The sequence below is a fragment of the Heloderma suspectum genome, chromosome 17 (assembly GCF_057233095.1).
Source record: "Heloderma suspectum isolate Gila_16-S chromosome 17, 16-S_ref, whole genome shotgun sequence".
NCBI lineage: Eukaryota > Metazoa > Chordata > Lepidosauria > Squamata > Helodermatidae > Heloderma > Heloderma suspectum.
In genome coordinates, this window is record NC_139474.1 from 673,517 (window position 1) to 689,341 (window position 15,825).

Sequence of the window (15,825 nt, forward strand, 5' to 3'; positions counted from 1 at the left end):
GAGCTGCCTAGGAAGTCCAACGGAACGGGGGGTCAGGTCTGTACCAGGGAGCTCCTCCTCCTCACCCGAGGGTGAATCACCCAGCAAAAGAGGAAGGAAAAGGCACACACCCGGCAGATCTGCTTGCGACAGGCCATCAGCGGTGCCAGGTTGGAACGGCTGGCTCCCGTCCATCCCGCGCAGCCATGACCAACAGCAAGCGCTTCCAGAGGGCTTGCTCCTTGAGGGTGCCCAAGTCCCCCAGCCTCCTGGACCCTGCTGCCTCCGAAAGCTATGACCAACTGGAGGAGGTTGATCTCCCCTGGGGATCTGTGGATGCAGCCTTCAGGGGAAGCAGCCTCATCCCCAGCAAGGAAGAGGCTGGACAAAAGACGGTCTGGAGCAAAGGAAACTGGGGCAGGAGAGCGGCAAGTCTCAGGGTGCGAAAGGTCAGGAGAGAAGAGGCCATGGGGATGGGCGAAGGAACCCACTCCTTGGGTCCTGGTGATGGACAGCTGCTCATTGGGGAGTCCTTCGGCAAAGAAGGCAGCAGAATGAAAAAATGCAAAATGGTAAGAGAGCAGTAAGAGGAGAGCAGCCCAGTGGTTGGGGTAGGGGCCTGGGATTCTAAATCTGTTTAGGGTGGCCAAGTCACCAGACGAAAACAGCCTGGGCGGCTCTTGTGCCATTACCAGTAACTTGATGTGTGAAAATCAGCAGGAAAGCTTTTCATAGCATGGAGATAAACTGTTGTGTTGCTTACCTTCATCCCACCCGCTTCCCTGAGCAGCGAGGACTTCCACAGGTGGTATTGACCGGGATTTGGCTTCCTGTGGTAGGAGAGATCATTGCCATCCTAGGCATGTCTGCTCAGAAGTTAGCCCCATTGAGTTCAATGGGGCTTACGCCCAGCAAAGTGGTTCTACTAGGACAGCAGCCCTAGAATGTTTCTGTAATGTTTGGTTGATTGACAAATCTGCAAGTAGAACAGAGGTGAGGACAAACAGGAGAACCCTCCCCGCCAGGCAGCAGACCTCTTCGGATCCCAGAGAGAGAGCCCTGCACCCCAAGGTGCCTCTGGCCTTCAGGTCAAAGGGCAGCTTTCCCCCCGCCCGCTACTTTCAGAAACTTCAGCAGTTCCAGAATGCTGTGGCCAGACTGTCAACTGGGGCCGGTTACAGGGAGCACGTGACTCCCCTGCTGCTGCAGCTTCATTTGCTACCAGTCTGATTCTGGGCACAATCCAAAGTGCTAGTTATGACCTACACAGCCCTATACAGCTTGGGACCGGGCTACCTGAAAGACCACCTTCCACTGCAGTGTGCCCAGTCCCCCCACCACCACCACATTAAATCCTGGGCATGGCGTTTCTGTGACCTGGCAGTGACCCGGTCAAGGGGTGAGGCTGCCCAGGGTGCCTTTGGACACAGACTGCCTTTCCCACTTAGTATTTCACATCAGCCATTCAGAATAGCACATTCGTTTGCTTTCCCCATTCATAAATAGTAGCCAGTTTCCCCTGTGTGTGTGATTTTTCTGCCAGGGGTTGGGGGAGGCTTTCCAGCTGAAGCAAGAGTTCAAGGCTGGGGGAGTGAAGAAAGCAGCTGCAGCAGCCACCCCCACCAGCTCCAGACCACAAGCAGGAGGGGCAGCTCCAGCCCTTTCCCTCCCTGCAGGACTGTCCATCGGTGCCCGGGCTTCAGTACTGCTGCTTCACAGTCACGGTGGGTGCAAGGGGAGACGTGTAGGGTGAACTACCAGGCATTGCTCGCCTCTTCCGTTAAACGCCCGTGAGCAGGGGTGCATGGAGAAAGTCGGGGAGCAAGCCTCCCTGATTTGCTGAGCAGCATCTCTGCGGTTGATGACGTTCATTTCCACTGGCAGGGCTTCGCCTTCTTGTTGTTCAGTCATTAAGTCGTGTCCGACTCTTCGTGACCCAACGGACCACAGCACACCAGGCCTTCCTGTCCTCGGCTCTCTCCCGGAGTGTGCTCAAGGTCATATTCATTGCATCGGTGATGCTATCTAACCATCTCATCCTCTGCCCTCCCCTTCTCCTTTTGCCTTCAATCTTTCCCAGCATCAGGGTCTTTTCCAGGGAATTTTCGCATTTGGTGGCCAAAATATTTCAGCTTAAGTATCTGTCCTTCCAATGAGCAGTCAGGGTTAATTTCCTTTAGGATTGACTGATCTGACCTCCTTGCAGTCCAGGGGACTCATAGAATCATAGAATAGTAGGGTTGGAAGGGGCCTACAAGGCCATCAAGTCCAGCCCCCTGCTCAATGCAGGAATCCAAGTCAGAGCATCCCTGACAGATGGCTGTCCAGCCTCGTCTTGAAGGCCTCCAGTGTGGGAGAGCCCACCACCTCCCTAGGTAATTGGTTCCATTGCTGTATTGCTCTAACAGGAAGTTTTTCCTGATGTTCAGCCGGAATCTGGCTTCCTGTAACATGAGCCCATTATTCCATGTCCTGCACTCTGGGATGATCAAGAAGAGATCCTGGCCTTCCTCTCTGTGACAACCTTTCAAGTACTTGAAGAGCGCTATCCTATCTCCGCTCAGTCTTCTCCAGGCTAAACATGCCCAGTTCTTTCAGTCTCTCTTCATAGGGCTTTATTTCCAGTCCCCTGAGCATCTTTGTTGCCCTCATCTGAACCCTCTCCAGTTTGTCTGCATCCTTCTTCAAGTGTGGTGCCCAGAACTGGACACAGTACTCCAGATGAGGCCTAACCAGTGTTGAGTAGAGGGGAACTAGTACTTCCCGGGATTTGGAAGCTATGCTTCTATTAATGCAACCCAAAAGAGCATTTGCCTTTTTTGCAGCCACATCACATTGTTGGCTCATATTCAGCTTGTGATCGGCAACAATTCCAAGATCCTTCTCGCTTGTAGTGTTGTTGAGTCATGTATCCCCCATCTTGTAACTGTAAGAGTCTTCCCCAGCACCACAGTTCGAAAGCATCAATTCTTCGGCGCTCAGCCTTCCTTATAGTCCAGCTCTCACAGCCATACGTTACTACTGGGAAAACCATAGCTTTGATTAGATGGACCTTTGTCAGCAAGGTGATGTCTCTGCTTCTTACTACACTGTCTAGGTTTGCCATAGCTTTTCTCCCAAGGAGCAAGCATCTTTTAATTTCATGGCTACAGTCACCGTCTGTGGTGATCTTGGAGCCCAAGAAAATAAAATCTGTCACTGCTTCCATTTCTTCCCCTTCTATATGCCAGGAAGTGATGGGGCCAGATGCCATGATCTTAGTTTTTTTAATGTTGAGTTTCAAACCAGCTTTTGCACTCTCCACTTTCACCCTCAACAAGAGGTTCTTTAGATCTTCTTTGCTTTCTGCCATTAGGGTGGTATCGTCTCCGTATCTGAGGTTGTTGATAATTCTCCCGGCAATCTTAATTCCGACCTGTGATTCATCCAACCCGGCATTTCTCATGATGTACTCTGCATATAAGTTAAATAAGCAGGGCGACAATATGCAGCCTTGTCGTACTCCTTTCCCAATTTTGAACCACTCGGTTGTTCCATGTCTGGTTCTTACTGTTGCTTCTTGACCCTCGTACAGGTTTCTCAGGAGACAGGTAAGGTGGTCTGGTACTCCCATCACTTTAAGAATTTGCCAGAGTTTGTTGTGATCCACACAATCAAAGGCTTTAGCGTAGTCAATGAAGCAGAAATAGACGTTTTTCTGGAATTCTCCTGCTTTCTCCATGATCCAGCGAATGTTGGCGATTTGATCTCTAGTTCCTCTGCCTCTTCGAAACCCAGCTTGTACTTCTGGTACTTCTCGGTTCACATACTGCTGAAGCCTAGCTTGTAGGATTTTGAGCATAATCTTGCTGGCATGTGAAATGAGGGCTTCGCCTACCCAGCCCCAAAATAAGGCGGTTTGAAGTATTCTGTGTGACTTGTGAAAGCGGGGGCTTAGGTGCTGTGTACTCCCCTTGCTTCGTGTGCCGCTGACAGACCAAAGCCTATTTCATGGTAATTCGGATAAGAGCTGAAAACACTTCTGCATGCGTTTCCATGTAGATTGGGTCTAGGTTTGCTCCCTCTCTGGAGTCCTCCTAGCAGCAAGCAAAGACCACTTTATTCAAGCGAGCCGTGGGTGTGTAAGTGGGTCTGTTGAGTTGGAGGCTGTTTTGACTCTGTTGTATTTCTCATTGTGTTTAATGTATTAGTTTTATTGCTTTTATTAAGCTTTATTAGTGATTGTAAGCTGCCCTGAGTGCCATTTTTGGTAGAAAGGTGAGGTACAAATCAATAAATAAAATGCTCTCCTGCTCTGGAGGGCAAGGCTGGATCTAATGGGCCTAAGTCACAGGAGGGCAGATCCCAGTTGAACATGAGGAGAAGTGCCTCAATAGGAAGGGCAGTTCAACAATGGAGCCAATTACCGAGAGGGGTGGGTGGGCTCCCCTCCCTGGAGCTCTTCAAGCAGAGGCTGAGCGGATGGGGGGGTTCTAGCCCCAGTTTTCCTGGATCAAGCCAGGGGTTGCACTAGATGCACTACACAGGCCTCTCTCACTCTGTTATTCATTTAGCCATCTTATAGCCCACCTTGTCCGACTAACTGAACTCAAGGTGGCCTGCAGAATGCTGTGATTCTGTGCCAAGGCTGAAGGGGAAGCAACAAGTTAAAGGGACAAGGCTCAATTGGACTTTCCCCATCCACATCAGGCAAATACCGCGAATGAGGGGTAAAAGTCAGGAGGGTTGCTCAGAAAAGACTGTATTGCAATGGGCTAACAATAATATCATGTGGAAGCTCCATAAAAAGTCAGTGGGAAAAGGATGGCAACTCCAGGCAAAATAGCTGTGGTGTTTCCACATGAGCTGTTTAGTATGGAAGAGCCATGCTTGTTTGCTTGCTTTTTATGGGGCATAGATCAGTGCAGTCACTGCAGCAGTGTGTTCTTTGCCATCTGCAGTGACATTTGCAGTCCTACAACATCCCCCCTACAAGGAAAACATAACTGAGGTTTGTGAAGGTGCAGCTGAAGGAAGGCACAGCCAGGGACCCTATGAGCTACCTGTGCACCCCCCCCTTATTTAATGTGCAAGATCATTAACAAAGCAATGTAGAAATGGAGGAAGTCATGAAATTGCCGCAGTTCATTGAAACCGCGCTCCCCTCTCATTTCCCAGGAAGAGCCTCCAGGGTAGCAGTGGAGTGGCCCTGCTTCTCATCCCTTTCTAACAAGAACAGTGGTTATTGGGCACATTAAAAACATAGTAATACATAAACGAGTGGTTATGCTGCTGTTCCGACAGCAGGTGGCCCTGTGTCGGCTGTGCTGCTGTTCTAGACTGACCTTAGCCATACGTAAAGATGCCCAAGTTGGTCCTGGCTTCTGCGCTGGGCCGTCTCTCCGCTGCAGCTGGATGGAAAGGTTGTTGCCGAGGGAGGGCGGCGCCTCCTGGAACTGGGGAGTTTTCTTGACTCCGGTTTGTATGGAAACAGGACTCCATGCAGGGTGGCCCAAGGCAAGGAGAGGGAATCTAGCCCAACTGGAAGCCATTCTCTTCCACCTTCTGACTCTGATTTGCCCCCAGCAGGTCAATCGTGCCCTGCAGCGAGGCTGGGAGACCTTCATCACCAACGTGTACAGCCTGGCACTGAGCCGTCCAGCCAGCGCAGCCACCGCCACTTCATCACCCCCAAGGGGGAGGCCCGGTGAAGAGGAAGACATGCCTGGTCTCAGCTCATGGCCCGGAACCAGAAGCAGGAGTGACTGTGGCAGTGCTGCGTGACCACTCGCCTGTGGGACCCATTGGGCTGTATCATCGTTATTATGAGGACTAGAAATATGGCCATCCTTATGATCACATGGAGCCTTTGGGGCTCTCTGTTGGTGAGGGCCGGACCCACACACACACACATCCCTCAGTGTCAGGGATGAGGGGCAGGTTTGGCCTATACTGCAATGCTTTCCCACGTGCAGCACTTTATTTTCCCCTCTGGACTGAGTGGCAAGGTTTCACTTCTATAGGAGGCAGGCAGGACTGGGCTGGCAGGGGGCTCCATCTGCTGTTTGTCTTTGCTCCCGTCTGCCTGCCCCCCCCACCCAGGTTCTATGCCTTGGTCATCCTGGACTGTGGCGCAAGGTTTGGAAGTGGTGCATGCAGATAAATATGTAGACATGCACAAAATGCAAATTAGCAGCAGATGCTGCACATTTCGTGACACTGCTAAATCTGCCCTTTGCTACATCTGGCTTCCTGTCTGGGGAAGCGTCTCCTCTCCGCACACAAGCTGCCCTTCAGGCCAGATGTTTTAGACCTCACGTCTTTCCTGCAAACACTTTGCTATTGGTCCCAGCAGCCTCCCCTAACCTGGAACCCTCCAAATGTGTTGGGCTACCCTCGTCACCCCAACCAGCACAACCAATGGCCGTGCTCTCTGGTATGATGGGAGTTGTAGTCCAACACATCTGGAAGAAGGGAACCCAGTTGCAGGAGGGTGGCCTATAGGCACAGCTCAAGATAGGCTTGTGGATTGGGCTGGAGTCCCCGCCTGCCTTGGCCAGGACACCCCCCCTGCCCTTTGGAGGAACGAGGCTCTCTGCACATAGGGCAAGCGAGGAGGCCAGGCACAAAAGAGGGCTGCAGAGCTCCTGCACTTTGAACCATGGGAGTTTCAGGAGGTTCAGCTTGCAGGACATTCCCTCTTGGCACTGTGGCTGTGGCCACCCACTGAAATGCTCAGGGATGTCCCAGGACCAGCTGTCGGTCCTGGCACCTGTGAAATTGTAAGCGAGGGCAGTGTGGACTCTGCACTACCATGAATGGAATGGAGTAGGAGGAGAAATTCCTTCAGTTCACAACTTCCCTAATTTCACGCTTTCAAACCAATAAGCGAATTGAAACTCAGTTATCCTTTGAAGTTTACACTTCTCCAAATTTTGCAGTGGAGGTCTCCAACGGAAAAGTGCATACAAAAATGCTGATATTAGAGAAAAGTACACACAAAAATGATTGCATTAGTGAAAATGATATTGAAAATACATATTAAGAAAATTGGTCGCAAAAGCTGTATTAATTGTACGCCAAATTGCGTACAAAAATTCATGTATTAGGAGAAATGTGCACAAAAATGCAGAGATGTATTTTCATGCACACTTCTGTTTTGAATTGTCAAGGGCTGGGACTGGAAAATTGAGAAACTCAGGGAAACTGAAATTGACATATTCACCCATCTCTAGGAAGTGACCGTCCTCATTTTTGCTGGCTCTGATCCTGTGCTTTGAACAGCAGTCTGGTGTGCAGAAATTTAGCAGGAGGAGTTTTTCCAAGCATAGAAACAATTTCAGTTTCTACAATTTAGACTGCTGTTTAAGGGGCCAGTCAGGAAAACAGAGGTGGTCCCTGTAGAAGTCAGGCAATGAATTCCATGGGGGCTGCCTTTTTCTTGCCTTCAGTGTGTGCCACTTGACAAGAACAAGAACAGCAACTCCGGGCCAGCGTGTGGGAGACTGTAATGCCAACTTTCCACACGTATTGTGTAAAAAATATCCAAGGCCACCTCATGTGTGTGTTCAGAGTGACTAAACCTCACCGTTGAGCGGTGGTCCCAGTGGAAGCAGGGGGTGTAATGTGTGCACCCCAGCTGAATATCTAGTAAGAGAAGCAGCTGTGACCCGGGGGCCAGCCCCTTGGAGAGCCACTTCTCAGGTGGGGCTGGCTAGGAAAAGCAGAGCAGGTGGCAGGCCCCGCTTGGGGGTGAATAAAGTTTCTTATGCTACCTACTTCATCTACTGGAAGTCTGTATTCAGGAAATTGGGATGATGCAGGGGCCTACCTTGAAGTAGCTGCCCTAAAGCACTTTGGGAAGTGTGTGTGTGGGGGGTGACGGCCTTTTGCATAGCCCCAGCAAAATGGCAACCTCTGCTGCATGCTGATGGTTGCTGTGATTTTCCTCACCCCAGGAGCACCCCAGATGTATAGTTCACTTATGGAACTCACTGCCACAAGATGGGATAGATCTGTCAAGTACTCGTAGCTGTGATAGCTCAGTGGACCTTCCCCATTCCATGGCAGTGGACTTCTGAATGCCAGGTGCTGGTGAGGCAGACAACAGGAGGGAGCTGTTCTCTTCATCCTGTCCTGCTCAGGGGCATCCCGGAGGCATCTGACTGACCACTATGGGAAACAGGATGCTGGATGGAGCCGCTTTGGTCTGATCCAGCGTGGTTTGTCTCACATCTTTACTCTGGGCAGGGAAAGTGCAGACGTCCTCAGAGGTTTTGTCGTCTCTCACCTGTGTTTTGTTCCACACACACACACACACACCCCAATGCCTCACGCTCTGTGTTCAGGCAGACTTGGATTTAGGTCAAGAGGTCTGGTTGAGCCAGACGCCATTCCTCCTCAAAGCAGGACCCACCCCACAAGCTGGGATGCAAGGGCCGTATGGGCAGCCAGGATCCCTCTGGCATGGAACCCTCTACGATGGCCCACTGGATCTCCACAGGGCTCTAGCAGCTCCGGCTGCTCCCTGGATCCCACTGACTAGCAGGGAGGCAGCCTTTCCTCCTGGCTCTGGCTCGCGGCTGCCTGAGGCCCCATTCAGACACATGCACAGCTGCCCAGCCGGCCAGACCATCGGTCCGGCTCCCTGGGCTCAGAGGCCCCCTTGGCTTGAGGGCTCTGGGCTGGGGTCACAACAGCCCTGGATGCAGGGAAGGAGAGCAGCAGAGCTGGCCTGGCACACTCCTGCCAGAGCCCTGGCCTGGCTCAAGCGCCTGGGCTGGGCTGGCGCCACCTCACTGTGCTTGAAAAAAACACACACACCCGCCCCTGGTCATTAAACTGGCTCTCCTTGACATTTGTTCCAGTCCATAGGACACAGACACCCTTTCAATAAACCGTGTCTGTGACTTCTGTGAAGAGCAAAGAGCAGCTTGGAGAATGGATAAAAATGAGCTCTGTTCTGGCTTGACTCCAGAAACTCGGTCTCTCTTTGTGGATCCCACGTCATCTGTTTCATCCCTGGCTGATTCCAAGGGCCAATTCGCCCGACAATTTATGTGACAGCCACAGCGCTGTAGTACTTAGTGTGTCAGACATGGATCGGGGGAGGGTGGTCTTCACAAGCACGTTGGAATATTATGCAGGTTTTCATGGGATCGGCTTTGGTCCGTCAGGGACACATGAAGCGAGATAAGCTGAGTGTGCCGCACCTTTAAAATCTGGCTTTCGGGGTCACGCAGCGCTTGAAATGAACATACTTCTGGGTGGGGTGGAGGGAGTAGAAAGAACGTCATCAGGCTGGCAAGGGTGCTCAGCCAGTGAGAGGCGCTCGCTTCCCGGCTCATGTCCAGGCTCTCCCCTGCTACTACATTATCATGAACGGAGAGTAAGTGACAGTTCTCTAGAAACATCCCCATTATTCAGTACAGCATCTGAAGGCTCTCTCTGAAAGCAGCCCGCCACCCCACTTTCACCCCATTCCGGCAAACTGCCATGGAATTATCGCTCCCACCCCATTTTTCCCAATGTGCGCAGATTTTCTCGAAGAAGACAACATCCCCGTTCTCCAGTGCAGCATCTGAAGGCTTCCCCTCCCCTGAGAGCATTCCACCCCCACCAATTTTGCCCCGGTCCAGCAAACTGTCCTGGAGTTACAGCTTCCACCCCTTTTCTCCTGCTCTGTGCACTTTCTCCCGGCTCGCAGTGACAAGCTCCTGTGACCCTGAGACCTCGCCGGATCGCCAATCTGAAATAGCTCTTATGCATCAGAGAAGCAACTTTACTCAACATTGGGGAAAGCAATTTAACACAACATGGGGGAAGCAATTTGACACAAGATTCTCTTCTTGGGGAAGAGAAGTAACACAAACATTAGAGAAGTGCATAATCACTGAGGCTGATTACTCCCACTGGTGAAATGGGAACGTGGGGCAATTCTGAAGGCTCGAAAGAGCGGTCGAGGGCTTTGATGTGCTGGAGAGGCAGGCTTACCTAGGTTAAGGAGGGCACAGCCAGGTGAAAGACACACCACTAAGAACACCCTGATCATACCAAATTTAAAGCGGAGGGATGGGCATACAGCAGCTGAACCGCAGGGGAGCCGAATTAAAGAAAAACAATGGAGTAAAAGTACTCTACAAAAATGCGGCTTCCCCACAGGTAAACTCTGGGGTGTCTGTTAGGGACAATGTCATGTGTCCCTAACAACTTTAAGCCACAGCAGCATCGGAGAAAACGTCCCATGCAGACGGGTCCCTGAAACATAACAGAAGTCAGTAGGAGGATTTTTTTTCCTTCCTCTCTCCTAATGCTGGAGCCCCAATGGGGTTAGCCCATGAAACTGAATGGTGGGAGGTTCAGGACAGACAGATAAAGAGCACAGCAAAACTACAGAATTTCCCAGCCTCTAGCTATGGCCACCAGCTGGGACGGCTTCCAAGGGGGTTAGACACATTCATGGAGGATAAAGCTATGAATGGCTACCAGTCCTGATGGCTACATGCCACCTCCAGGATCAGAGGCAGGGTGCCAATGTACACCAGTTGCTGGGGAACACGGGCAGGAGGCTGCTGTTGCACCCGTGTCCTGCTTGTGGGCTTCCCAGTGGGGCATCTGGCTGGCCACTGCGGGAACAGCATACTGGACTAGAGTGGCCTGTGCTCTGATCCAGCAGGGCTCTTCTTAGGTTCCCCTGAGAAGAACATCTCCCTCTTCACTTTCTCCACACCACGCATAACCTTACACACCTCTACCGTGTCCCCCAATTTGCCTTTTTTCTATGCTGAAAAGTCCCAAACATTATAGCTTCCCTCATAGGGGAGCTGCTCCAACCCCTTGATCATTTGGGTTGCCCTATTCTGCACATGTCCCAGCTCTACAATATTCTCCTGGAGATGCAGCGACCAGAACTCTATGAAGTATTCCAGGTGTGGTCACACCCTAGTTCACATGATGAGTTTGGGGACGGCGTTCTCTCTCAGCCTAATCTATCTTACATGGTTGTTGCGAGGATAAAATGGGGGTGGGCACCATATATGCTGTCCTAAGCTCCTTGGAGGTAGGGTGGAGTATAAATATACCATCATTGTCATCATCATGATGGATGGACAACCTCTAGGGGGTTTATGTGGTGCTGGGTGTTGCAAATGATCCAACCCATCTTCGTCTAGTACATAAGAACCCTACTGGGTCCAGCTGGGCACCCACACTGTCCTGCATCCTCTTTCCAGCATTGCCCACCAGATGCCTCCTGGAAGGCAAGTGCCATCAGCTGTCACAGTTTCCTAGCATCAGGGGCTTGAGGCAGACGGCCTCTGAGCACTGCGGTTTCATGGAACTCTCGGGGCTACTGGCTGGAAAACTAGAGCTGGACCGTCATCATAACTGGGAAATGCTGGTTTCTGTCTTCAGGAAAGCTAAGGACATGCATTTAGTTACATCCAAAAGTGTTCTCAGAACTTTACGTTGGAAACAATTGATATCTGATATCCTCTGATGACCGTGAATTTCTGCATTATATAAAAACTGTATGTTGGTGAATAGCCAGTTCTCCTGCATGGATGAGTTGAAATCAGGTGCAGACAATGTTTCTGGGTCATAGGCATGTTTGGCAATTTGAGAAACTGCCCTGGGCACCACCACAAAATGGCTGCCATGGGAGGCATGGCAAAGGACAAGCAATCTGCCCAAAAGACTGAGTACCAGGCAGAGGTGGGCTCTGAGCCCCCCACACTGGAAAACAACTTTGAATTCCCAGTTTTCAGCGGAAACCTTTTTCACTGCAATTCCATTTGCCAGTAAGGCAAGTTTTAAATAATAAAAAGTGGGAGGTGAGACCCCTTGATGGGTGCCAAGAAAGATGTCTGGGGGGTGCACTGGTGCCCACAAGCACCACGTTCCCCACCCCTGGTCTAACCGTTGTAAAAACTTTTTATAAAATGGTGGCTTGCAGGCATCAGAGAATGCAGTGCCTCCTGTCCTGCCTCCCTGTGGCAAGGTAGGACGTCGCCTGGGGGAGAGGAAGGAATACAGGAGGTGTCTCAGAGAGACCAGGGTCTCAGACCTCCCTGTCTCCACACTGCCAGGTAAATGGGAAGGGGCGGTGGCGGCGGGTCCAAGCACAGAAACTTGCAGCGGGGGGAGAGGAAGCATCTGGAACCAGTGAGGTCACTGGGACAGAGCATAATGGCGTGCAGGTTTCAAAACTGGGCTTGGAAGAAAATTAACTGTATTCCGGTTGATTGGGAAACAGTTTGGTTTGCCAAGCCCAATGCTGAATTGAGCAGAGGAGAGTTTGCTCACCCCCCCCCCCCCGTGCCAGGTTGGCCATCTGACTGCAATGAATGGTTCGTTAGGATGGTTTCCCCTAAGTGATGCCTGTAGGGAGCCAGGAACCTCCACACCCCTTCAATGGCTGCCGAAAGGGCAATTCACATCCAGGGGGGCGGGGGAGTCACATGCTCTCAAGCAGACGTGGGCTGAAAACAGCAGACCACAAAGAGAGGGACAGAGAGGCAGAGGACGGAGTTTCTAGCGGGAGTTAGTGGGAAATTCGGGGCAGCAACAGAGCCTTGGCCAGGGGGTTGCCAAGCCTCTCTCCTTTAAACTCTTCTCACCGAGCTTCTTCCTGGGACAGGGACAGCTTCCCCCGCTATGCGTGCACCTTGGGCTTCCGGAGGCCTCTCTGGCCTTCGGGGCTCACCTCGGTACCCCCCACGCATATGCTGGGGTGGCCTTTAGAGGTGCATAAGGCATCCCCTGACTTTATTGGCACAATGACAGAAATAGCCCAGTCGATGTGCGCATGCGCACGTCTGCTGTTTGCTGTACCTGGTCAGTGAGGCTTCAGGGAGCAGAGCTCCCTTTGCCACTGCAACGCTTCCCGGGTCCCCCGGCACCTGTCAGCAATAGCCTGGGACGCTTCTTCAGGGGATCCTTACTCCTTCCCTCAAGATGATGTCACTGCCCCACACACTGGCAGGGAGAGTGGAGAGATCATGCTCCGTGGGGCCCTCACCCCTCCCATGGGCCCGGAGCAGTGGAGAAGGCCGCCAGCTCTCACGGGTTCAGCCTTCCGTCTGGGGTCTCCGCCCGGAGCTCACCTGCTGCCCCACCAAAGGTACCCGGGCAGCACCGGCACTCAGGCCGCAATCCTATGCACACTTACCTGGGACTGGGAGTAAGTCCCACTGGACTCAAGGGGACTTACTTCTGAGTAGGCATGCACAGGATTGCAGGGCGAGTTCCCAACCTGTGCCCCCCCAGCCTCCAGCGTCTGGCAGCCCACTGGAGCAGTGGATGCATCCAGCCTGACGGCTCCTCTTCAGGGCACACCTCAGGGCCTCTGGCAACGCCCCGGCCAGGCAAGGAGGGGCGCTGGCCTCCTTGGGCACACGGCCAGTGCATCCCCCTGCTTGGAGCAGGAAAGCCCAGTGCCAGCTGGCTGAGCGAGGAGCATGTGGTCCTAATTGTGGCTTCTTGTGCTCCTCGCTGAGCTCGCAGTTCTGCGCTCTCTCTCCAGATCCAGGCGCCTCACCACAAGGACACCCTCCTCTGCAGTGGCCGCCTGTGCCAAACACACAGGCCTCCGCTAGGCCAGGCTAGAGACGGCTTGGGAGACCTCCAGGCTGCTGTGGAGAGTCACAGGACAGGAGCCGTGGTCGGTCTGCGAGGAGGATGCCACGTCCACACGGCTGCGCCCCGCTCCTTCACAAGAAGGGCTGGTGCTGTGTTTTCCCTCTGTCTGGACTGCAAGGTCTAGATGGTCAAAGTGTATAATTTCCAGGCAATGCTATCCTTCCTTCCCAAATGAATTCTAATTCCACTATTATTATTTTATTAATTCCAGGAGCTAATGACCTACGTTAGTGAGATTTTTTCCTACTATTTCCTTTGGAGGCCAGATTCTCATGCAGCTCAGAAACAGCTTTTCAAAGTGTCCTGGGTTTACAAAGTAGCTTGTTATGCAGCAAATGCTGCTAGAGAAGTGCAGGCACAAAGCCCCCCGCCCCCATCCCCACAATGAGCTGAGGAGACGGGATGCTTGTGAGGTTTCCTTGGATAACGGCCACATGAAAGCACCTGGCACTTTACACAGTAATGCAAGTGCATCGGCTTCCTTCAGATACGTGCATAGCGAAAGGCAGAGGGAAGAAATGGTGCTTCAGCTATTCAGTGAGGATGGCAAAACGAGAACAGATTACAAGGAAAAGGCAGAGGTGCTCAGTTCCTCCTTCAGCTCAGTCTTCTCCTGAAAGATGTTCCATGACACCCCCCCCCCCGGCAAAGGCGAGGTGCAGTCTGAAGGGGCAGGATTGCAGCCTGAGATCAATAGGCACATGGTCAAGGAACACCTAATTATTTGAATGAGTTCAAATCTCCAGGGCCGGATGAACTGCATCCTGGAGTAATAAAGGAACTGGCAGAAGAACTCTCGGAACCGCCATCTATTCTCTTTGAGAAATCATGGAGGACGGGGGAAGTGCCAGAGGACTGGAGGAGGGCTAATGTTGTCTGCAAAAAAGGCAAATGCTGTTTTGGGCTGCATTAATAGAAGTACAGCTTCTAAGTCACTTGAAGTACTAGTTCCCCTGTACTCAGCACTGGTCAGGCCTCATCTGGAGTACTGTGTCCAGTTCTGGGCACCACACTTTAAGAAGGATGCAGACAAACTGGAGAGGGTTCAGAGGAGGGCAAGAAAGATGATCAGGGGACTGGAAACAAAGCCCTATGAAGAGAGACTGAAAGAACTGGGCACATTTAGCCTTGAGAAGAGAAGACTGAGGGGAGATAGGATAGCACTCTTCAAGGACTTCATGGAATAGAATAGTATCATAGTATCATAGAATAGTAGGGTTGGAAGGGGCCTATAAGACTGAGTCCAACCCTGAGTACTTGAAAGGTGGTCATAGCGAGGAAGGCCAGGATCTCTTCTTGATCATCCCAGAGTGCAGGACACGGAATAATGGGCTCAAGTTACAGGAAGCCAGATTCCTGCTGAACATCAGGAAAAACATCCTGACTGTTGGAGCAACACGACAATGGGACCAATTCTCTAGGGAGGCGGTGGGCTCTCCCACACTGGAGGCGCTCAAGACGAGGCTGGACAGCCATCTGTCAGGGATGCCTTGACTTGGATTCCTGCATGAGCAGCAGGTTGGCCTCGATGGTCTTATAGGCCCCTTCCAACCCTACTGTTCTTTGATTCTATGAGACTGATCTCTGCCCCAAGGAGATTACAAGCTACATTTTGACAGGGAAACAACCAAGGCAGCAGAAGGGTGGTGTAATGGGGCTGTCGAGACTAGTCGCTAGGTTTCCCTGCCCCACCCCACTTGCCCCACCCCCTGCTGTGACCTGTGTCTCTGACATGGAAGAGAGGAGGGAAAGGGAAAGACAGATTCTGGGAGTGATCTGTGAGGGCTGCTGGCAACGCGCCAGGAGGAGCTCTTGAGAGGAGCAGCAGCAGATCCCTGTTAAGTAGTTTGGAAGCAGATGCAGCTTTCTGGGGATTGTTGCTCTGCAAGCTGACCATGTTGCAAAAGCCCTGGAAAAGGGAGCCATGCAGGCCCCCGCTTGGGTGGACCAGCACAGGGATCCTTGGGACCCAGCCCCTCTGTGCCGCCACTGCCCCACACGGCTGCAACCTGTCCTGTTTCCCCACTCCATTAAATCACCTGCAGTTTGTTAGCGACCAATCAGCGTGACTGCTGGAATCCCATAGGTTCAACAGGGAAGCTGCTAACACTGAAGGGCCTTCAACATTTGCCTCCAGTCCTGGCTACTCAGGCACACCACTGTTTTTATCCTTGCTACAGTAGGATGGGAGCGAGGGCGATGGCAGAGTAAATCCTCGTAGCGAGGCTC

The 15,825-nt window shown here is 52.1% G+C and overlaps 1 protein-coding gene across 1 annotated transcript; it reads left to right on the forward strand.

Moving 5' to 3' along the window:
• The first annotated feature begins 115 nt into the window (after positions 1-115).
• On the forward strand, positions 116-8,928 carry LOC146334138 (uncharacterized). Its single transcript, XM_084823728.1, has 2 exons — positions 116-551; positions 5,548-8,928. Exons 1-2 carry the CDS (start codon positions 186-188, stop codon positions 5,740-5,742), a joined length of 561 nt encoding a protein of 186 aa, XP_084679854.1. The 5' UTR covers positions 116-185; the 3' UTR covers positions 5,743-8,928.
• Positions 8,929-15,825: the final 6,897 nt, after the last annotated feature.